The sequence below is a fragment of the Tubulanus polymorphus genome, chromosome 4 (assembly GCF_964204645.1).
Source record: "Tubulanus polymorphus chromosome 4, tnTubPoly1.2, whole genome shotgun sequence".
NCBI lineage: Eukaryota > Metazoa > Nemertea > Palaeonemertea > Tubulaniformes > Tubulanidae > Tubulanus > Tubulanus polymorphus.
This window is the reverse complement of record NC_134028.1, coordinates 16,697,347-16,722,526: the sequence shown is the minus strand read 5'-3', so window position 1 is coordinate 16,722,526 and position 25,180 is coordinate 16,697,347. Positions and strand designations below refer to the sequence as shown.

Here is a 25,180-nt window from a genome sequence, read left to right as displayed (position 1 = left end):
TCTAAGGCGCGACGCGATCGGACCTCCCCCAGAAAATTTTCGAATATCGCAAGTAATTTGGTGGATTTTGGGTGCTCAAAATATGAATTTTCTCTGTGTAAAAGCATGAGAAAAAAATTCTGTGCCGCCTGTTTCATCTCAATGTCTGTCAGGAGAACCTTGGAGTAACTTAATCTGACAAGCTGATCAAGGTGTTCTATTGCCAGCCTTGTCCTGGTGTCGCTTTTTATACAGTTTATACTGAATATGCGTTCAGCTTCAGCGTTGCCAGGCATCAAAGCCATACAAGCTGACAAGCTGACATCACGCGGCACATTTCTTAAAATAAAATTTTAAAAAACATTGAATGAATTGAATCTTTCAGTTTATCGGAATAAAAGTTTTTGATAAAAATTATTAAAATTTGATTGGAAATTTTTTATCCATGTTCCATGTAATGAATCTGCCTCTCCTGGATAAATTTGAATGTTCCATCAATTTAGTGGATCAGAGATAAGTTCGCTGCGGTAGGCTGAGCCTATTACTATACAAATGGAGCGAATTTGAATGACATGGTTTCCAGAGTAAAGGCTCTTTTACTGTGCAACTGAGCATATATTCATACAAATCATTCATTAGAGCATTATCCAATCACCAAACTCTACCTAGCTGAATTTTGAAAGAGTGCCTCGTTAAAATTTATATGAGCTATTTCGCGAATATCTGATCGCAAAAATATTGGTTTTGAAAAGCCAATCAGAAAGCAAAGACTCCTCTATGATTGGCTTAGCCGCAGAAATCAGCAGGTGTTCATGTGACCCTGCGGTATCGTCTACCGTTTTACTTCAGGGTTTTATTTTCAGATCTAAAATTGTATTTCAAGATCGATTTCTGTGAAAGCTTTAGTTGATTTGGTTTTTGGGAGGAATTTTTTTATCAGCACTACAGAAAATATCATTGACCATTGTGCAAAATCCGGAAAAAAATAGCTTTTTCTTAAATCGGATAGATGACCTTGATATGCTAATTAGCTATGTGCTCGAACTACAAATTCAATCAAATTTTATTCCGCAAAAAAACCATCAAATCCAATTCAATTTTGTTTTATTGAGCAAATTTCAGAAAATTCAATTCTATTCCGCATTAAAATCAATAAGACAAAGGGAAAAGATTTATCTGAGGTATTTGTTCCTGCCAGATCTAGTCGCTGTCTGTGCTACTTTAGTATTCTACGATTGTATTGTGTAAATTATTAGGTATTGACTCTGAGCTGGGAGTGTATTTTGACAAATTTAACCCACAGAATGCATCATCATTTGCCATTTTATGAAAAGCTGACAGGCTGGCCATAGTGCCCAAAACCTAGTGGATCAAACGTTTGAAAGTGATGAACTCCCCCTTGCATGCCTCAGGGTCAACGATGGCAGGGACCATAATTCCGTTTTCATCAAGTTTTGCTATCCCGTAATGACCAAGGAGATTTTCAATTTCTATAGTTCCCCATCTGTTTAAGTCCCGTGTAATGTCTGGTTCCTTGGTTCAAATATCTGAAACAGCGAATTATATGATAATAATACAGTGAATTGAATTATCCTTCTCATGGGCTTGCATGCTTGCAAGCCCATATTGCTATCACACGGATTGATAACTTGCTTGGGGAGTCGATAACTTTTGTTAGAAACTTTCATCCGTCCGTAGAAGGAATCCAGTTATTTGAAGACGTGAAGAAGTTTTGAAGGCGCTTCAAGGTAATGCCATCATATTTAGCTTATACATGTATCTACCCTAGACACATCTTCAGCCCAAAAACTGGCCCTGTCAGAATCAAGATGGCCTACTGGCAGCCATTGTTGTTTGCCAAAATCAGCACTTTTTACACGTTTTTGAACCTTTTGAGGGAAATTTTGAAGACTCCTTGATCAATTACCTTGATTCTTCGAATACATTTGAATTCCCCCAGGACCCATCAGCATAACAAAAATTGGATGGATCAGACTCAAGATGGTCGTCCTAGGCCCTTTTAAGTGCCCAAAAATGTTAATTTTGGCCTGAATTCTGAGTCCTGTAGCTTCCTACTGGTTTGCCACTTCTCATTGCATTTGCAGATGGGTATTCTTTGGAAAGAAATGTTTTATACCTGAGACAGGTATCTTTGATCAGCCAATTATGACGCAATTGGTGGCCATCTTGGTGTCATTAGTACTCATTCGTAGGTGGGGAAAAGTGTTTCAACATTATATTGATGCCTAAGCATTTTTTGTTACAACAATGAATTAGAAAGTTGTAGCTTATAACGTGTTCTATGATTGTGGTTGGTTTTTGTATGAGGTCACCAGGGGGCGTTGAACATTGAAATTGTTAGATTATTGAGCATTAGAAACACATTTTCATACATATGGCTGACCATACTAAAAACCACCATTTTCCGAAAATAATCACAAAAAATCGGAAATAAAAACCAATAAAATGATTATGGAGAGATGGCAGCACCGTACGGTATGTAGGGTGATATAATGGAACGGATGCCAGAATAAGAAAAAGAATTTCCAATTTTTGGTTATTATTTCCATTTTTGGTTTACCTTTGTCAGCGATATGAGGTTGGCATTGAGCCAATTCATGCAAAATCACGGTACGTTTTTTTATGTGAGCATTTGTTTCATTGGTTCTCGACTTAAACGACATATAATCGATGCGATTGAAGACATGGTGAACCTCCGTCGATGTACATGGTCAACTGAGTTAAAATTCTGCAAAAAACGGTTTTTGGCGGGAAAATTCTTAGCTCTCGCATATAAAATTGCGATGACCTCGATTGGGGGGCGTCGTCTCTACAAGCGAATGGGATTGGCTGTTTTTGTGATATACTGGGAATTCTGGCGCTACTAAAATAATTATGGGAAAGCCATAGAATGGCGTACGTTTCATTGGACTAGGTGCCGTATACGTGCAAATTTTAAATGCTCATTGCTGGTGAGAATGTAATTATTTCACACATCCCCCATAGGTATTGTTTCATTTTAATCCCCGGTGATTGGTTTGATTGACATTGAAGTGTAAGCGAACACTCACTTACCCGAGGCCTCCACTTGTGCGCGCAGAGTGCTACACGACACACACACAAGCTCGTACAGTACACTTCTCAAGCTGATGCTGTAACGCGTGCGCGTTTGACATGAAAATAGGCTGAATAATCGTAGCAGAAGATGAGCGCTGTGTTTTCTGTTTGATAGAATTTGTAATAAATTGTAATTTCTTGTGACATATATTAAGCAGCAAACTAAAAGTATAGGTCGAGCTCTGAATATTGTAGTCGTAAATTCAAGGATTTAAAACGATCTAATAACCGATTTCTTCTGTACTGGTATTTTAACTTCCGCAGCCAACATTGGAAGAGGTTTCCATAACCCAATATTCAGCCACCCTCTGATATGTGACATCATATGAATTTTAGGCCATCCCATAATAATGGTCTGTTTGCCCAGGGAAGTGTGATGAGATGGAATACGGACGCTATTGTGCAGCTCTTGTCAATGTGCGTTGTAATTGCCCTAAAGCCGATAACGGTTCATCGGCGAGCGCTTTGTTACGTAACGCGCCAATAAGCGATAACCAGCGAGATCGGGAATCTCCGTAATAATTCAGTTGTTTCCGAATATCGGTTTTTCATCCCATAATAAACTTATATAAAAATTCCTCTGTATACTGGTTAAACTCAACACCTGATTTCCCCTCATCCATTTTAGTCGATCAACTTGTATTCACAATTGTCTTAAATTTAAGTGCCCCCTAGTTTGTCTCTTAACTGCTTCTCTTTAATCTGTTTTAGCGTGTAACTGTTTCTACGTTAATTTTCCTTTAGTTAGTATCATCTCTGATTACTTGAATTAGTCTCTTTGTCTCTGGATTGTATATATCTCTCATAATTTCTGTAGTATTCATTATTTCTGAAGATGACTATTAGGACATAGACGAAACGTTGAATAAACTACTAACATTTTTGGACTTTTTCGTTATCATTGTGGGATTCTCTCTACATCGCTTCAGACGGATATAGTGTTTTATCAATCGTGATATCGGTTCTTTCCGCTGTATTAAAATGGCAACGGTTGTCAACGAAATTATAATTGATGACGATTTTGACGATCTATTCTTTGATAGTGACGAATTGGTTCAGATCGATACGGAAATATTACGGGAATCCTCTGGATCAGGATCAACTAATTCGGCCGATTCTAGTGAGTGTTATTCCTTTTGAATCAATGAAATATCGGAATAGTTTCCACCTAATTGCAGGCACTTTATTCTTTCCTTTTCTTTTTCATATAGGTACTTCTCAGGCTCAGCTGACCAGAGACTGCGATCTGAACACGAGAAAACACACATACAGGTATTTTTTACATTTATTTTTATAATCAATACAATCCTTTTAGGTTATAAAATAATAAACGAATACAGAAATAAATATATAAACATGATATAAAAAATCCAGATAAGTACATGTTAAAATAATAATCATTATTATTATTTTCGCAGGAACACTATATATTTGGAAAAGGCTATGACTGAAGTGATTAACCATCGAGTATTTAAATTCAGTTCAAATGGAATGGCAGCAGTACATTATGGAAAATCGATCGATAAAATTTTGACTACAAATACGTCGCCGTCCAGACTTGGAATTAACAGTGGTTTACAAAAATTCTTAACAAAAATATTTAACGTTTTTGTTCTTACGCCATTTTTGTAATTTGACACAACACATATTACAGATATATATCGGGTACTGTTCAGTATCATCATCAAAATCAATGTTGAACAACTCCTTCACATGGCTTTTGAAATTATTTTTATCGATAGGACGACGATCCGGAGGTTTCGCATTTTTTCCACACAATCGACAAAGATCCATGACTAAAAACAAGAAAAGGTTAATTAAATGAGATTGCTGATGCTATTTAGGCAACTTGGTTTATATGGGGGACAATAATTTGTAGGCCTAATGTAAGCGTTATTAAGTAACATTATTATGTAGTAAATACACATTTTAAAGATCATACTTCGTGTATATGTTTGTGTCATAACATAGCAACATGACGTCAGAAACGAAAGCTGCGCGAGTCTGGGCCGAAATATTTGACATCTTCAAGGCCCAAATAACGCTAAACCCGGAATCGGAACGAACTGGCAAAAACATATGTTTAACACATAAAAGCAGACTTTAATCACAATATAAATACTTAATGTTCCGATACCGGGTTTCGGAGATATAGAAGAATAAAAATACATACCTTTTTGGACAAATTTTACGAGAAATTGTTGAATTTCAACCATTTTCTAAAGAAAAATATGTGTATACACAGCCACTTCCACGTTGTTCAATGAACTGCAGTGCGCATGCGTAGTATCGATCGCAGAACATTTATCGGGCTAAAACTATTGCGGGTTGTTCTGCGACTGAATCAAAGTTGATGTTGACTAGTGTTCAGCTGGTAACACACACTCGATAAGCGTAGCTTACTGCTGTTGCGGTAACCTTTGATGTATGGGCTGAATTGAATAGCCTACATCCGGCAATTAAAAGCGTCCGTATTCCATCTCATCACACTTCCCTGGTTTGCCATAACCCCGACCGACCCGACTTCAAAGGTACCGAGTGAAAACTTTTTTCTGGGATTCATTGAAATAAATTTTATCTTTGATATAAACGGCTGACCGACCCACTGCCTACGTATGAGCTACGTATTATATATGTTTGAATTCAAGTGTGCATCGTGTGAAAACATGCATTGTCAATGTGGCCTAATTTAAGTTTTCCAATAAGCTGCAAAGCTGTTAACGTAAAACTGCGCACATATTCAATGTACTGTTTCATTTTTAACACAGATGACGCTCTGGACGAAGTTATAATTTTAGAATAATTCTCGAAATCTACGCTATAAGACAAATTTCCTGTGCACAACGTAGATGATTTTTGCGATATTGTTTCCATGTAAAAAGGTGATAAATTTGTTTTTTGGCCCAAAAATTTAGCAAAAAAATTTTTTCTCTTCCTACCGACTAGTCCTGAAAAGTTGAGTCGGTGTTACGGCAAACAGACAATTATTTTGGGATGGCCTTATTTGAATATTTTTTTCATTTTGTGAAACATATTTTTTTGAAAATATAAAATGATTTCCCTGCCACGCCTACCTGTACCCTACAATTTTTTGGACGTGGACCGTAACCAAATGTATATCTTTGGTCTTATTTGACTACAAAATAATTCTTTAAGAAAGATAAAATACAATATAAACATGTGGAACTTTGAAGTCACGAATTAAAAAAGATTTATCAAGCAATGCCCTTACTCCAAACAACCTCTAGCTTTCAAGGTAAACCACACTTTGCCCATGGGCAATTTATTTACACCCATGAGCAATCTACAAGATTTTGATGATTTGCAAAACAATTTTTGAAAGATTTTTTTTGGAAATTGCTTGCAATTCAAAATAATACAATCGGCATTGTGCTGCAGTCATTTTGAAAAGAATAGCTAATACGTGTGCTCTGCACATCAGCCGCGCACAAAGTGACGCCATAGAAGCGTGCATAGCACATCCATAGCACTGAAAGGGTTAATTGGTTAAAGATATCGGGACTTATGTAGTTAGCTCTGCAGCTACTGTTCAAATATAAAGCAGCTGGCATCTGTAAATCCTGCAGAAATTTAACCAGGGAAGCATATTTACGATTCGCTATTTTATCCCTGATAACCCAGTAGGCACTTTTTCAGAGCCACCGAGAATGCCTGCACTCTTTTTTCATTCCATGCTTTGGATGACTGCCAAATCCGCCTGCAAATTGTCAGCCCTTGGAATGGACAATTTGTGCTGGTCCGATTTGAGGTGTTTCTCGATAGTTTTTAATCGGAAAATGATAAAGATTAATCTATTCATGTGTGGCGGGGGCGAGTTTCAATAATTGTATAAACACACACTACACCGCTGCATATCACTCAGAATATACACCCCATGAGTGCGCGCTGCACTAGAGTATAAATAGCCAGTGATTTCCCACTATGTTTTCAGGGACCGGGGGATCTGGATCCTCCACCTCGGATTCAGGCCCATCATCCTCCAAAATCACAGGTTCTGTAGGTTGATGGCTAACTACTCCGCTGGGCTGCCCTGCCCGAGAGCCCTTAAAATAATCTGTTATCTTATTCATGCCAGCCACACGTGTCGAACAATGTGAGCTTTATGCACTGATCATGTTGAAGTGAATAGACGTTCAATGAACCAGTGGTGTCGTACATAAAAATCGATCCACTCTCCTGAATGCGGAGGCTCAAATAAACAAACATGGATGCACACAGAAAAGAAAAACAACGACGGCGGGAACTGATTGATATTTATTTCGTTTTTACATTGAAATTTAAGTCTCAAATAACATAGTCAGATCAGCTGTGTTGCAAATTCCTTGATCTGATATTTTCCCTGAAAACATCCGGTTGAGGGCGTCCAAATGACGCCCTCCTGGCTAAATGCCTGACTGCAGCGCTAATACATTAGTATATATGCGCGCCAGCAGTCAGCCACCTGTTTGCCAATGCAGGTTACAATAAATGGCACTGTGTGTTAGAAATCACCTGAATGAGTCTATATATAGCAGTGACTCGGCAATGATAGTATACACACCACTCTCGCCCATCGGCAGGCTGCATTGTCAGCCTCATACACCGTCAATTAAGACAAACTAATTGACAAATCAGTGGATTAAAACCTGATGAACGGCCTCTGCTTATTGGGCGATGCATTAAGAAATCCATGTATTTTAGGCTAAAAAACTGCTCTCCGTTTATTGGCTGAGTCAGCTTAATCGCCGGAAAATACGGTTACTAAATTTTTATTTCCAGTTGACCGATCAACAGTACGGCTCTTACGTTTGGCCATCTGCACCACTTTTAGGGCAATTCCTCTGGTTTAACAGACAAAAAGTACATAACAAAAGCATTGTCGAGGTGAGATAAAATGTAATTTAATCACTTTCAGTCAATTGATGAAACATGCATGCTTGATTATAAAATGATTTTTCATTTTAGCTTGGATGTGGAAGTAGTCTTCCTGGTATAGTTGCATTGAGGTGTGGTGGTTTACTTAAGTTGTCAGATGGTAAAGCATTTTCATATGCGCGGAAAAATGCTCAAGATAGCTGTGAACTGAACAATATATTGGATATTCCTGTGCTGTCTATTACTTGGGGAATATTTCATCCAGATATACTTAACATTGGCGCAGTTGATATCATACTTGGGTCTGATTGCTTCTATGATACTAAAGGTAGGCTCGGAGAAGATATATATACTAGCTCGGCACATACCCTGATATTTTTGCTAACAAAAATCAGTCATTGTAATTGGCCGGGAAATGAATCTAATTGCTTCAAATGTTTAGAGTTCTTGGAACCAACCCCTCACCTCTCTACCCCGTCTGACCTGTCCGTGATACACAACCTATCGTTAAAAAAACTAACAGTAAATTCTGCCCCAGCCGCTTTTAGGCCCCTTGTCCTTGTTCGATCTTTGTAGTTACTATATTGATTTAAATTATACACCACCCGTATGTCCATTAAAAAAGACCCTCCTATCAACCAACGAATTGCATGATATTATGCTTAGATTGTGGGACTATCATCAATCAAAAATTGCTGAGAGTCGCTTGACGATGGTATTAGGGTTCTGTATTTTGTATCACTGCTTGACATAATTTTTTCGATATCTCTCATATATACATACATTTTCTTAAGAGAGCTTTTTTTCAGTTAAAAGGAATGTACTACTGACTATCATCTGCATATAGATGATAATCAGTTGTAAGATGCTTAAAAAATGTTACCAACTGGAGCAATATAAGCACAGAAAAGCAAAGGAGCTAAAACGGAGCCCTGTGGTACACCATAATTTAGCTTTACTGGCTCGGAAAAAGAACCATTTAAGCACACTTTCTGATACCTGTCACATAAATAAGATGAAAGCCGTCTTAGAGCGACATCAGTAATACCCATCTTTTCCAATCTGGGTAATAATTTGAAGTGGTCAACAGTGTAGAAATCAGCACTTAAGTCGAGAAGAACTAAGCGAGACTTGTTTTTCTGGTCATTCCACCTGATGATGGCTGTTAGTCAACAGCCGAAACGTTCTGGTTTCATTATAATAAATTTGATCGTATAATTTTAAATTCGAAGTGAGGGATTTCTTCATTTTTCGTACATAGTGTAAGAAATAAATGATATCGTCACACTGTGAGCGTGGAGTGTCTATTTGAGTCAGTGGGGAAAACCCACTACCATGTATATTCTTGATGAATCATCATGGAGTTGTGTGTGATGGAGATCGCATCAATAGACAGATTTTTATGAAAACTTTTCGATTCAAGGGGGTACATCATCATGCCGAAAATAGGTATGCGTTTCCATTCATAATTTGAGAAATTACATTTTTTTCTTGATATTTTCCGTCCTTATTTTCGATCTAAAGAGTACCAATGTTTAATTGTGATGCTGATTAAACATACACTCATGTAAATTTAGGAAAGTCCATACTAAGAATTTCGTTTCTTGTTATACTTATTGCAAGACACTAGTCGAAGCATTGTCAGAAATAACGCCTTAACCGTTAACCATTTATGTATCAATCACGTGTAGTAATAGATAACGCTTCCCACGGAGCAGATTAGTGTTTTTACCGCATGCACACAGACATGCATCCTATTATGATGCACATAGATATCCTATCATGAATGAAACTATTGAAAGTCACATTCAGTTGATGAGCTTGATTTCAACAGTAACCGGCTGGCCTGGTTTAATATGTACTGCCCTTAAAGGCCGACTCAAATGGAGGTCCAAAAACCCACCGGTTGGTACTTGAGATTTGCAGTGCAGGCCACATCCCACTAGCAACTAGCAAGCGGTAGTTTGTTTATAGTGTTTACTGGAACACATCTGGCTCACACCAGTATCACACAGTATCACAGTGACACATAAAAAAAAACTTTTTTCGTATATGTTTGATATCATTTTGGTCATAGTAATCTTCTTAATTAGAATTCGCTGATTTTGTAGATGTTTTTTGATAAGAATTCCTCCAGTAATAATGGAGTTGAACATAAAATCTGTATTTACAATTTATTCAATTTTTGTCCGATTTTGATGAAATTTTCACACATTGTTACTGATGAGGAGTTAAGATGATATATAAATTTTCAGTTTGATATAACTTTCAGGTCAAAAGTTTTTTAACCCCCAAAATTACGCACTAGAGAGCTGCAACTGTTTTGTTTATATAGGTTTATGACTACAGGTCACTGTGCTCTCTGTGGTGAGGTGAATAACTCCTCCCAGCTTGTCATTCAAAGATTTGAAAATTTGAAGAATGTACTAAGTAAATTGCTAATCTATGCATGAAGGAGGGCTTAAACTAAATTTTAAGCCATAGATATGACTATATTACATGTTTACACATATCCCTGACAAAAAGGAGGGTCCAAATTGGTTAACTGACAGAGATATTAGGGAAATTCCAGTTTCAACTCTGGAGCTCTTGACTGCTCCATGGGTTCAGAGATACTGCCATGTCTGACAGATGATGGGCCTTTTATACTTGAAGTCGGCCTTTAAATTTGAAAAACTTATATAGCAGCTTCTGATTTTGTATGTCCCGAATAGTTTATGCTAAAGTTTTAGGTGTTGTCATTGTCTCACAGGATCAAAATTAATTAAGTCCAAAATTATTCTTGTGTAACTTTCGTTTTTCCGCTGGTAAACATTGTTTTCCTGTTCCACTTGGTCGATCGTTAGACTAGCTTTAGGCCCTCAGGGTACAGCTAGCAGTCGGCCTTAACCCTTTCAATGCTGACTAATTAATACCCTATAGTGATGGAGATAATTTGAAAATTTCAAAAAATTTCACCCTAGTGTGTTGAATAACGGGAATACCACTATTAATGCATCACCACTATAATGCATCTACACTGCAGCCAGGTGTATCTTTAGTTACTATTATTTCACTATGTTTGACAGGTGCTGTCATTTTTCAAGAGAGATAATTACTAATTACTACACCGCATTGCGGTGTACTAGCAAAATCTATCACTGATTTTACACCGTATTGCGGTGTAAACGCACTGAAAGGGTTAAGGTTCAGTCTGTGAACAGCTTTAAAACACTCGTGTTGAATCATTGATGTGAAGCTTGTACCCAATGTACTGCATGGTTATTGACCTATGTCATGGGTTCAATGGCGATTGTGCGAGAGCAGACAGTTTCAATGCAGGTTCTCCAATCATTTGTGAGGACCATGAATGTTCTCTAATCGATGGCAGTAGTAATGGAAATTACTCACGGTCATTAGAAGCCATTTTGTATTTAACAATTCCTGACCCTAGCTCAAATGGATTGAGATTTCTCAGTGATATATGGGTTGATGGTTGCCGTTAACACTGTGTGTGACTGGTCAAAGGACACATGTATTTTTTATTTTTTTTTGCTTAAACTCATGAACTTGTCAACAAAAAACCTGGTGCGTTTGGATTTGCATCACAAACTTACCGGAAACTTTAAATATGCGTGTCTGCTGACCATCCCAATTCCGGCAAAGACAAAATTATATGTTCCAGAAAATCTATGAAACATCAAATCAGCCAAAAAGTCTAAAACCTGGTAGTGGATGTTTGTGTTTTTGGTTTACCTTAATGAGCGATATGAAGTTGACATTGAGCCAATTCATGTAAAATCGTGGTACGTTTTTTAATGTGAGCATTTTTTTCATTGGTTCTCGGCATAAACGATGTATAAACGATGCGATTGAAGACATGGCGAACCTCCGTCGATGACATGGTCAACTCAGTTAAAATTCTACGAAAAACTGTTTTTGGCGGGAAAATTCTAAGCTCTCACGTATAACATATCGCAATGACCTCGATGGGGTGGCGTTGTCTCTACGAGCAAATGTGATTGGCTTTTTTGGGATATACGGGGAATTCCGGCGCTACTAAAATAATTATGGGAAAGCCATAGAATGGCGAACGTTTCATTGGACTAGGTGCCGTAAACGTGCGAATTTCAAATGCTCATTGCTGGTGAGAATGTAATTATTATCCGCCACAGGTATTGTTTCATTTTAATACCCGGTGATTGATTTCATTTGCATTGAAGTGTAAGCGAACATTCACTTACACAAGGCCTCCACGTGCGCGTGGAAATCATTAGATTAGACAGTTGCACACACAAACACACGCGCGTACAGTAGACACTTCTATAGTGATACTGTAATGCTGCTTGCTGGCGCGTTTGACATTTCATCAGCAGAAGAGCGCTGTGTTTTCTGTTTGATAGAATTTGTAATAAATTGTAATTTCTTATGACCTGAAAATACTAAGCAGCAAACTATAGGTATAGGTCGAGGTCTGAATATTTTAGTGGTAAATTCCAGGATTTAAAACGATCTAATACGCTGATTTCTTATTGCACCAGTATGTTAGCTTCCACGGCCATACATTCAGCCACCCTCTGATATGTGACATCATATGAATTTTATTTGAATATTTTTTCGTATTAATGAAAAATATTTCTTTGAAAATATAAGATTTTGGATGTGGACCGTAAACAAATGTATATCTTTGGTCTTATTTGACTACAAAATAATCCATAAAGAAAGATAAAATACAATATTTAAACTTGAAGAACTTTGAAGTCACGAATTAAAAAAGATTTTTCAAGCAATGCCCTTACCCCAAACAACCTCTAACTTTCAAGGTAAACCACACTTTGCCCATGTGTTTCTTCTTATAATTTTCAGATTTCGAAGATATTCTTGTGACTGTAAGCTATATTTTAGAAGAAAATCCATCGGCTGAATTTTGGACAACTTACCAAGAGCGAAGGTAAAATTCTTTGTTGAAAATGGCTGATAAAGCAGTTGAAGGGTGTGTTCCGAAGACAAATATTTCTCAGATAAAAAACAAGCAGCGTAGAACTGCAGCTTATCTTGAAATGAAACGTGAACAAAGAAAACAGAAGAAGAAGCAGAAAAAACTACAAAAAGAAGAAAGAAAAGCATTAGGTGATAATGCACCCCCTAAGCAGGTTCCAAAAACGATTGAAAATTGTCGAGTTTATGATGAAACATTTGTTAATCCTGAAGATGAGGAGGTTGCAGTTGACGAAGCAAATGATGAATTAGCCCCATATTTCAACCGCGAAACAACTCCTAAAATTCTTATTGTTGCATCAGATCGATCATCCCGTGGTCGAACTGATTGCTTTTGTAAAGAACTGAAGAGAATTATTCCGAACTCTGTTGTTAAATATCGCCGTGGTTTAGCTCTCAAGAAGATCATTGAACAGTGTAAAGGATGTGAATATACTGATTTACTCGTTGTTAATCAAAATCGTGGTATACCTAATGGTTTAGTAATTTCACACTTACCTGATGGCCCAACTGCCCATTTCAAAGTTAGTAATGTAAAATTGGTAGGTGACTTAAAAAAGATGGGTAGTATGTCATGTCATCATCCAGAAGTCATTCTCAACAATTTCAATACTCATCTCGGTCATAGAATAGGGCGGTTAATGGCATCTTTATTTCCCCATAGTCCTCAGTTTGAAGGTCGTAGGGTAGTTACATTTCACAATCAACGGGATTTTATATTTTTTCGTCAACATCGGTATGAATTCCGTAATTCACAGAAAGTTGGACTTAAAGAATTAGGCCCGAGATTTACTCTGAAATTGCGTTCCCTTCAGAAAGGCACTTTTGACTCTAAATTTGGTGAATATGAATGGGTTCATAAACGGCATGAAATGGAAACAAGTAGACGTAAGTTCTTTTTGTAAATTGTATTTTTAGAATGATTATTTTGTATTTTGATTTCAGTGCAGACAGGAATATTACTCAGCTGCTACATAAGTGGAACTTGAAATGTACACATATCCCAATAGAAGATTTTTACTGGGATTTTAATCGTAATGTTCCATCTCTTCAGATGTTAGTTATTACTAAAAGTGATGTGTTAGAAAACTGATTCAATGGGCCTACAGTTAGTCTCGCATAATTTGATCATGATTTTAATGATGCTGAAGTGTATTGATCAAATAGTATAATATAATTAAATGCAGTGAATATCAAACTATTTTCTTACTTCAACCATGTATCCAAAATTTGACCAATCTAGTGCAGGATGCTTAAACATATAAAGGGAATTACCTTGTTCTCCTAGAACAGTTTTCTATTTACATGAAGTACATATTTACACAAATGAATAATTTTGTTAGATGTTCCATCTTTTTCAAAGGCTTCTATGTTTAAAGTTTTATTCTTTGAGTTTTTCTTCAACGAGGTCTGAGTATGCAATCACATTTCACAGACAATGAATTGGGGTAACCAGATTGTCTTCATTTCAATAGCTTCATTGCTACTGTTGGAAAACAGTACCGGTACTGATCATTTATAGGCCAGCCGTAGGCTGAGCCTATTACTACACAAATGGAGCGAATTTGAACGACGTGGTTTCCAGAGTAAAGGCTTTTTGACTGCAACTAAGCATATATTCATACATATCATTCATTAAAGCATTATCCATTCTCCATCCCCTATGAAGCTGAATTTTGAAAGAGGGCCTCGTTAAAATTTATGAGCTTTTTCGCGAAAATCTGAATGCAAAAATATCTTTTTTAAAAAGCCAATCAGAATGCAAAGACTCCTCTATGATTGGCTTAGCCGCAGACATCGGCAGGTGTTCACGTGAACCCGCGGTATCGTCTACCCATTTACTTCCGGGTTTCATTTTAAGTTCTAAAATTGTATTTCAATACCGATTTCTGTGAAATCTTTAGTTGATTTGGTTTTTGGGAGGAATATTTTTATTTGCACTTCAGAAAATATCATTGACATTCGTGCAAAGTCCGGGAAAAATAGCTTTTTCTCAAATCGGATGGATGAACTTGATAAGCTAATTAGCCATGAACTCAAACTGCAAATTCAATCAAACAATCAATCAATTTTATTGAAATATATCCAATCCAATTTTACTGTATTGAACAAGGTAAACAGCAAATCCAATTCAGTTTTGCTTCATTGAGCAAATTTCAGAAAATTCAATTCTATTCCGCATTCAAATCACTAAGGGAAAAAAGATTTATCTGAGGTATTTGTTCCTGCCAGCTCCAGTCACTGTCTGTGCTACTTATGAAAGCACGATTGAGTTATGAGTGTATTTGGACAAATTTAACCCACAGAATGCATCATATGCCATTTTATGAAAAGCTGACAGGCTGGCCATAGTGCCCTTTGGGGCTCTTGTTTGTATTGTGTAGACTGCTATAAGAGCACCATTACGTATACAGATGTTCTTTTGCTTCCTTGAAATTCCCGTTGCTCTTGGTTTGCCCGAATGAAGGATGTATCATGATTGAGTGGTTTAGTTTAGTTTTCTCAATTTGGGGCTGAGGCCACACAAAAAATCCTGTTTCTCGGGCGGGGCAATCACCAAAAATGGGTACGGTACAGCCTAGAAGAAACTTGACTCGTTTCGTTTGCGTTTAAAGGGGTCATGAAGAGGTTTTATCTATTTCTAAAGGACCTTTTTTCAAACATTCCCTCAATGTAGGCCGGATCATGAACTGTAGTGAGACAGAGTGAATGCATGGTGTTGTTTGATGATCACATTAATTGCTTTAATTGCTGTGTACACACTGGATTGGCATTTTATACTGCATAGTCATGTTGGCCAGACTAGTTAAAACAATGGTCAAAAGTGGGCTATAGGCCTTGTTATCATCTCCAAGTTTCTGACTAACATTCTCAATCATTTTGGAGGGCTTATTTGATTGCAAAGAATCAATTACACATATTTATCCCTGAGTTTAGAAACAGTTGCTTAAAGTTCCAAGTTGCTGGCCCAGTTCCACAGTTGTGAGTCTGAGTTAACTCTGAGTTAAAATTAGTTCATTTTCAATGAGTTAGCTCATAGTCAAATCTTAACTCAGAACTGTGGAACTGAACCCTGAATGTCAAAATTATTCTTACAAAATGCTGAAATCAAATGTTCAGTTTGTGACAGAAAGTTTTCTGGCAGCTAATCGCGGAACGAAGGCCTTTCAGTCGTGATCAGCCCCCTACCGTAGATGAGTTCTGATTAGCCAAGTTGTCTGAGGATGGCTGTACCATTTCCAGGATCAAACTGTTGAATCTAATGTGATGAAATATTTTCATGATGTTGATCTAAGTAATTATATTATGATTTGGTTAGAAGAAAAAGATTTTTACGAGAACGACGAGTTTGGTAGTCAGACAGCCACATATAATTTAAAAAAAAATTAAATCACCCAAAATTATGAAGATAGTTGGTAGGCAATTTTATTTTATTCTGAAAAAAAGTTATTTGAAATATAGGGTTATCGGGCCAGAGAAACAGGTTTTTTTATGTGGTCTAATTAGTGATATTTTTCCTACCAGGCCGATCATAGGTTGTCACAATGTACTAATAAGTATCATTTGGATGATAAATCTCGGAAAGTAATATCCTGAGAGCATAGGACGAAGTACATCACATTTTAAGGAACCAATTAGAGTCAAGTCTTTTCTCTGATAAGGTTAACAGCTGATGGCCGTGGCTTGGCCGTGGCCGCGGTATCATTGTTTTGCTACAATCAAATATTTTACTTCCTTAAATTTGTCCTGTATAAATTGATCGCAAGAGGGCAATGAAACGATATACAATTCGTACACAGTGCGCAAGATAGAACGCAATTACACTGACCCCTCCCCTATTGCACAGTGATCTACGTAAGAAAAGTTCTCGAATATTTTCAAAAGACCATTTGTATTATTTATTTAAACTTTTTTTACATATGATATGCATCTTTATAAGCTGTGGGAAAATGTTAGTCAATAGTCATACCGTGAATACTATGTCAACTCTCAGGATCATCATTCCGTTATGCCGCAAATATTTTGTGACTGAAGTTATGACGGTACTTGACTCTATCCTATGTACATCAATGACGTCAGCGATCGTGGGTTTTTCCTTGCAAATGTGCACATGCTGTGTATGGCAAGCTGGTGAAAATAGTCTAATGCTGGGTTCACACACACACGACTTTTTGAAGAGAAATTGCGAAGTTGTCTCAACTTCTCGATTTCTCAACTTCTGACCCGGTTAGAAAAATAAACAAAGTTGTGTCAAAATATGTGTTCACACACACAGCATAATTCACACAACTCCAGCTGGGCGTAGATGCAGCAGTGTAGAAGGCATGAAGGATGAACAAGAAATCGCAATTTAAGCAGAAATTTAAAAGATAACAATTATTGTGATAAAACGACTTTGGCCTATTCAGCATCCATGGATATATCATGCCTGGTGTTAGGGGATCCTGGAACCGTCTGACTCCAGAAATTTGATGAGTCTTGAATTCGTTTGAATTCACGAGTCTCATATCAATTATCTGATAGACATGAGATTGATGAGATTTTATAAAAGGTTTATTCTTTTATTGTAGAAATCGTAGTAATATATTGCCCTCTCTTACCAGAAAGGAAGACTATTAAAATGCGCGCGAATATACTGCATGTTGATTGGTTAGATTTCTCTCAACTCCTCGACTGAGTTGAGAGAAATAGAACATGTTCTATTTCTCTCAACTAGTCGAGACTAGAGTTGTGTCGAGGAAAATCGAGCAACTTTTTCGTTCACACACATGACTCATTTCAAAATAGTTGTCCTCGATAGTGAGTTGCTCGATTCCTCGACGAAAAATCGTGTGTGTGTGTGTGTATGTGAACCTAGCATTACTTCTCAGTAATGGTTTACCAAAATCAAAATAGTAACACACATCATTTATACACATTTCACAGTTACATAATAGGTAATACACAAAATTCTACTTAGAGGGCACTTGACCTTTTAACCTATCCGACGGCGTACTCTACTGTACATTTATTCTAAATCGATTTAATTGAGTTGTCATTTCTATGATGAGATATGATGTAAATAGTAAAATAAAATTGTCATGAAAAAATTGCCTCTCAGAATTATCTATTTACTTATCCATTAGAGTTTTGAAAATTTCCATTAGGTTTTCGACGGAGCAGAATCCGGAGAATGCGGATACTAAAGGAGAAAGGTATCAGAGCTAGCAAGTGTTCAATACATATAGCACGTATGGACAATTTTGCCTCTCCCCTTAATAATCTTGGTAGAACAGTAGACTTCACGGAACTCGGTTCTATATGTATTTGGACAGTAGTAACAACGGAGTGTTGAATTTGTGTTGACCGATAACTCCTCAGAGTATGAAATGATTCATGGGCTAAGGACTTCAAATTCTGCAGTTTTGATTGCAGCTAACAGGTGACTGTGTTTGAAGGCTATTGATAAAGCTTAGATTAGGTTAATTGGCAATTTTATGTCGCTTTTTGGGGATTTTTGCGATGTAATGTGACGTCATCCTGATGTACTAACGTAAGCACAACATGAGCGGATTTGTACAACATTTGCTGTCGAATTTACAAGTAGACTTTTTATATATTAATGGTAGAACATATGAAATTCTTCATTAAGAAAACTACAAAAGAAGAAAGAAAATTGATGAGGATTTTTCATTTTTCTTGTACTGTGCTGAAAATTCCATGTTGATGCGCCGCATAGATTGCAGCATTTTCTTTACTGCGGAGATGTGAAAATAGCTTATTACTCTAATGATTTTATATATGTAATATTTTTATTATATTCATATATGAAGTATGATATATTTCTAGAACCAATTTTAATAAAAAATTTACATATTTAAATGGAGTGTAAACAAAACTGTGAAAATAACACATTATTTCTAGATACATTTTAAGTTACTGCGTGTGTTAAATCTGTAGATTATAAATTTAAAAGTTAACAGAATTAACATTATGTAAGAAGTATTTATTTAATAAAAGATATTGAAACAATTGTAGATAAATATGGTGATCAATTGTATTACAATTAGAATATGAAGGATTGAAAGGTAATATGTTTATTAAATTTGAACATATTAACCAGATAGATTTCATCGATTATCCAGTGAAGATATTGAAGAATTATGTTCTGGTGATTTCTTTTTCATATATAAAGGTAAGGATATAAAATGACATCATGATATAGATTTTGAATAAGATAAAAAAATATATGAAATAAATGCAAGATAAATTAAAAGAATAAAAATTTTATGTTGATTCTAGCAAAATTAATTATAAATCTCATAATTTACAAATCCAATTAGAGTAAAGGAGAATTGGAGGTTTCATACTAGGGGTATGAGGTAGGGAGCTTTTTGGGTAAAAAATGTTGGGTGAAATATATTGGGTGATTTTTGTCCCCCACGCGAGCGTGGGACTTGGTATCCGCCTCCGTCAGCATGAGCTTGTGAACGCGATTCAAGAGGAACCGTTGATCGCAGGACTAAGATATTACATCAAAGGTCAAGGTCACTACAGGTCATTCATGTTAAACCTTGTGAATGTGATTCAAGAAGAACCGTCGATAGCAGGACCATGATATTATGTAGTATGATTAGCCCTAGGGAGAGGATATGCCCTATTGATTTTGGGGTCCAAGTACCAAAGTTCAAGGTCACTACAGGTCATTCATGTGAAACCTTGTGAACATCACTCAAGAAGAACCGTTGATAGCACGACCATGATATTACGTAGTATGATTACCCACAGGGAGAGGATGTGCCCTATTGATTCTGGGCTCCAAGGATCAAACGTCAAGGTCACTTCAGGTCATTCATGTGAAACCTTGTGTCGTGAATGTGATTCAGAAAGAACTGTTGATAGCAATACAATGATATTACATCGCACGATTACCCCTAGGGAGAGGATGTGCCCTATTGATTTTGGGGGAAAGGTCAAGGTCACTAGATTTCATTCATATGAAACCTTGTAAACACGATCCAAGAAGAACCATTGATAACAGAACAATGCTATTTCATAGTATGATTACCCCTGGGGAGAGGTTGTGCATTAGTGATTTTGGAGTTCTAGGGTCAAAGGTCAAGGTTGGTAGACGTCTTTTGCCTAAAACCCTGTAAACTCAATTCTTAAATAACCATTCATAGCAGGAAAATGATATTTCATAGTATGGTTATTCCTGGATACACTCATCATTTTTCTATACCAAAGATTAGTGTCTTCGGGGGTCATTCATTCCCTACTGGCTATCGCGGGGGACATACATACGTAGTATCGAATTGCCTTGTTTCTATATAAATGGAGGATAAAAATACAAGTGAAAATGGTGATAAAAATGAAATGTTTTGCAAATATTGTGATAAATATGTTAGTAAATCAAATATATCTTTTCATAATAAATCACGTCAACATCAGTATAATGGTGGATAAAGTGTTTAATGTTGACGACCTCTTTGTGCCTCAAAATGTTTTTATTAATATTCCATCGTTCTTTAGAAAAAAGAATCGAATGTCAGTCCAATCTGTTATTAAAGATAGAAAAACCGCCAGCAAGAGAGTGCATGTAGAACGTACCATAGGTGTCGCTAAGTCATTTATGATTTTGATGCAGCCTTTGAACTATACAAAAACGGTGCTGGCAGGAAAAATCATAGAATCTCGAGTTGCTTTTACTTGTGTAATTTTAGACGTTGCATAGTGTCAAGAAATGCCTAAAACATGTTGCAAGTAATAAAGTATAAAAATGATCTTATTCTTTAAAAATGAATCCTGTGGATTAGCTTTTAAATGATTTTTCAACTAAGAATGTTCTGGGAGGTGAGGTTCTTTCTGTGGCCATCCCGCGACGAGTATTTGTTCTGTTTGTTGTCATTAAAACCTGAGTGGATACCTTAGGAGTAGTTAAACCGAGTCACCCTCCTCGACTAGCCGCTCAGAAAATCGGAACCAGCCATGTCACTCCCAGGGGCAAATTGAGTCACCCTTCACACTTAAACATGCCACCACTCATCACAATCGCTGGTCTCAGGTCTTCTGTGAGTTCTCGAGTTGGTTTAAATGGTAAAAAAATAAATCTGAAAAGTGCTGCCACCTTTTCCAGTTTAAAATAAAACACAATTTTCAAACATTGAATTACATATATTCTGATTAATTTCTCTAGTATAACTTTTCAACCATTGTGAATTATTACTACTACCTGAATGTGATGACACAAGATCACGTTGTATTGTTGATGCGTAGGTTGCTGGGTACCTATACTGGTCAAGAGCGCCTTCGTGACAATCTAAATGAGACTTCCTATCTCATCTTCTGTCGAACCATTAACTCCTCTGCTCGTAAGTAGCCAACAACTGGGAATTGTCCCTCCAGTTGTCCTCAAAATTGGATCCCCGATCCATATGAAAACTTTCACCTTGGAACAACTTGGAATTGTCCCTCCAGCTGTTCCCAAAGTTACGATCTTGAATGTCTTGAATGTCATAAACGTCATCGGCACCCCATGGAGGAGTATGATAGCCGACAAACCTATCTAAATCTAAAGACTCGTCGTCATCAAGTACAATTTTCCTCAGGTTCAAAATAATCGTCAACTGAATCAGCTAGCATGTTGCCTTGATCAAATGACATGTCAAATATATCATCCCTAATTGTCCTCAAAAATATCATTATAATCAAAAATGTAATTGGCAATTGCTGGACTGTCGTTGTCATATCTATGATACCCCAAATATGTGTCATCCGACCAAAAATCACTCCTTATTGCCGAATCTGGCGAGGGCTCAGTTGACCATTCATTGCGGGACCTCACCCTTGTCAGTCCATAGGATGAGGTCTCTGGCCGTTCCCCTGGTTAAATGTTTGGTTAACCCCTTGGGGTTCACGCCCAACACTGTGAATGAAACTGATCCCTACAAAGAATATGGGGTACGGCGATTATCGCGCTGAAATGTGCCCCCTGTGCGTGACATGTGACCTTCGTGACGGGCGGCTTTCACTATAATTAGTCCCTCTGTCGTTCTGTTGAGTACGGGCCAACTGTTGAGTGTCCATAATTTGGCGGAACATGTCCTGTAGCTCACCCATGACGTCAAATAAAAATTTATCCGGTACGGTCCCAATTTGCAATATCTTGGGAGACGACAACGCCTTTCGTTGTTCAATGTACTCAGCCATTCTGGCTGCCTCCCTTGCATCCCTAAAAGTCGTTGGACGCTGTGACAACAGGTAGACTGAAATGTCAGGCTGAGATTTATTGAGATTTTTTTCTGGTGATCCGAGAATTTCAGACTCGATGTTGGGGTTCACGCCCAACACTGTGAATGAAACTGATCCCTACAAAGAATATGGGGGACGGCGATTATCGCGCTGAAATGTGCCCCCTGTGCGTGACAACTGTGACCTTCGTGACGGGCGGCTTTCACTATAATTAGTCCCTCTGTCGTTCTGTTGAGTACGGGCCAACTGTTGAGTGTCCATAATTTGGCGGAACATGTCCTGTAGCTCACCCATGACGTCACATAAAAATTTATCCGGTACGGTCCCAATTTGCAATATCTTGGGAGACGACAACGCCTTTCATTGTTCAATGTACTCAGCCATTCTGGCTGCCTCCCTTGCATCCCTAAAAGTCGTTGGACGCTGTGACAACAGGTAGACTGAAATGTCAGGCTGAGATTTATTGAGATTTTTTTCTGGTGATCCGAGAATTTCAGACTCGATGCGACCCAGGAGATTATGGTGGACAAGATGTGAGCAGAGACAATCTGGTGACCCCAATTCCATACGAGGAGATGAATCCTATTTACTGTGGTAATAGTTAAGATTTTAAGTCAAAATTTGTCAATATTTTCCTTAAAAAACCCTACAAATGAGGACTGTTGACTATTGGTTGACTTTGGACAATTGACTGATCGAAAAATCAGATGTTTGAGATCTCTCACAAATTTCAATGAAAAACTGAAAACCATTAGGAACTTAAGGCCTCGTAATTCATTTGGATGGACATTAAAATACTGTCTCAGGTGACAAGATTTCTCAAAAAGAATATTCAAAATAATTTTCATAAATTTGCATGTTGATGTTTGCATCTCTATGAAAATCTGAATGAAACTGCAACAATTTATCTACCATATTCTGAATAAATACAATGTCATTTTCTACACTTATCACTTGAATGTCTTTCATTGTAAATACAACTAGATCACATTTTTATCGCTCACTGCAATACAGCTGTCCCTGAATTTGGTAGTAATAATCATGGTTTTCCTTTAATTGCAAATTTCTGTTGGAGTGGTAATATAAATAAGGCACTGTAGCTGGCGTTACGTATGCGTTCCCTAGACGCATACGTACATTTCACTTCTAAGATTAGGTCAGCAGCGACCACTTGATCTGGTTAGGCAGCCAGAATAGATAATGCTGAGCAAGCGAATAATCCGCATTCTTGTGTTTTACATCCTGTTAAGGCCTCATACTTTTCCACTGAACTGATTCATATTTTTGTCAATGTAGGATAGGTTTACATTTTAAAGGAATGGAACTAAGAAGTGAATTAGCCAATTTAAATTTATCTCGTCTCACTGTGCACTTTACGATTGTTCCAAAATGTGATGCTGTTATTCGATGACAAGGAATGACAATTCTTTCTTTTTTCCATTCGTTATTCACAATTTGCCCACGAGTTCTTCTCTCAATCTCCTTAGCCTCTTCACTTGAAATTGTAGTAAGCTAAAAATAAATAAAAAATTTTGACTGATTCAAAATCATTTTTTCCTGGAGTTTGATTTTTTTAAAATTTACCCCATGTACAACAAATTTTCAAGTTACCCCAGAATTTATCATCAATTCATTTTCGTTCTAAAAGACAGATTAACAGGTACACTTGTCCTTCTGTAGAATTCTAATCTGTAAATAACAAAGATAGCTTTAATGTCATGTATTGTCACATAAACCAATCAGGTATCTTTCGGTTGTGGTGGCTGTAGGCTGGTCTAAGAGACCAGAGTAGACTAGAGTAGGCCTAATAGTGATAACATCGTGACAGTCCATGGATTTTTTTAGCTACTAAAACTAAAGCCATCCAAAAACATATATTTACTGAATATCATTCTATCCACTGTTATCATGCACTAATCCTTTTTTCTATCTAGTAAAACGTCGTTCTCTGTGCTTGTGCCGAAACCGGGAGTGAAATGCACGAAAATAGACAGACAATTCAATCAATTCAATTCGGACATAAAAATAAGATATACTTAAAAATCACCTCTCACAAAGCTCCTTTTTCTACCGGACACCTTTGCCCCGAACGTTAAAAGCTCCAATTTCAATTCTGGTAATGTCATTTCATTTATTTCTTGTTTGGAATTCATTGAGACTTCCAACAGCAGCATTTATTCACGATCACTTCATGGAAGTAAGCCGTTAAAAAACTTGAAAATAACGAAGCAATACTGCAGCGCCATCTTGCGGTGAGACGGAGTTGCTTATCAGCGCCGCGTATCGGCGGCGGATTGTGGCTCCCCATTGGTATTGAAAGATACCATTGTATCTAATACGTAATTCCGGAGAAAGACGACGTTATAACGTAGATTAAGTCCTATTCTCGAAGAATGGTCGATATCGGAAATCCGGATGAAATGATGAATGAACGTTCCAGTTTGGAATCCAAAACTGACTGATCTTTATTTTACACATGAACTATTTATATTCATTGGATACAAGACGAGTAGAAACAAGGAAATTGATGTACAAACAAAGGTGACGAGTAGTGACATGACAGGAGACAAACAATAATTAATACGCACAGACCCAGACGAACTGTCTCAGAGGACAAAGAATAATTACATACAGACATTTAAACATTAAAAGAATATGAAATATATAGATTTAGTACATACAAGAACATACAAGTGAATTTTAGCTTTGCTTTATTCTCCCCTAATATGTCCAGAAAGTTTTCGTCCCCGAAAACAAAAGAATTACTACATAATTGACAAAGATAGAGAAAAATTAGATAGCAAAATTGTCAACGTAGGAACTAAATTTATAAATTTCTGAGAGATGAAGAAATATTCTATTTCCATCTCATACCAAACCAAAGGGGATGTTCCTCCCCCTTTTGTCCCATTGTGATTTAAGAATTCCGGAATTGTCTAAAGATCTTAAAGAACTATGTAAATGTAGATCCACATTCTTCTTCGAAACGGGTTCACGATTC

At 37.1% G+C, this 25,180-nt stretch overlaps 1 protein-coding gene across 4 annotated transcripts in view; it reads left to right on the top strand.

Annotated features, from left to right (window-relative positions):
• Positions 1-18,038, top strand: part of LOC141903118 (ribosome production factor 1-like) — a 33,022-nt gene extending 14,984 nt beyond the window's left edge. For 2 of the 4 annotated variants that reach the window (XM_074791087.1, XM_074791086.1), the window contains exons 3-6: positions 7,876-7,980; positions 8,062-8,299; positions 12,817-12,901; positions 13,894-18,038. In XM_074791087.1, the coding sequence (XP_074647188.1) occupies positions 7,876-7,980; positions 8,062-8,299; positions 12,817-12,901; positions 13,894-14,041 (576 nt within the window). In that variant the 3' untranslated portion in view covers positions 14,042-18,038. Of the gene's footprint in view, positions 1-5,871; positions 5,979-7,875; positions 7,981-8,061; positions 8,300-12,816 lie in introns of those variants that run through there. The other 2 variants (XM_074791088.1, XM_074791085.1) reach the window with 2 other exon arrangements.
• Positions 18,039-25,180: the final 7,142 nt, after the last annotated feature.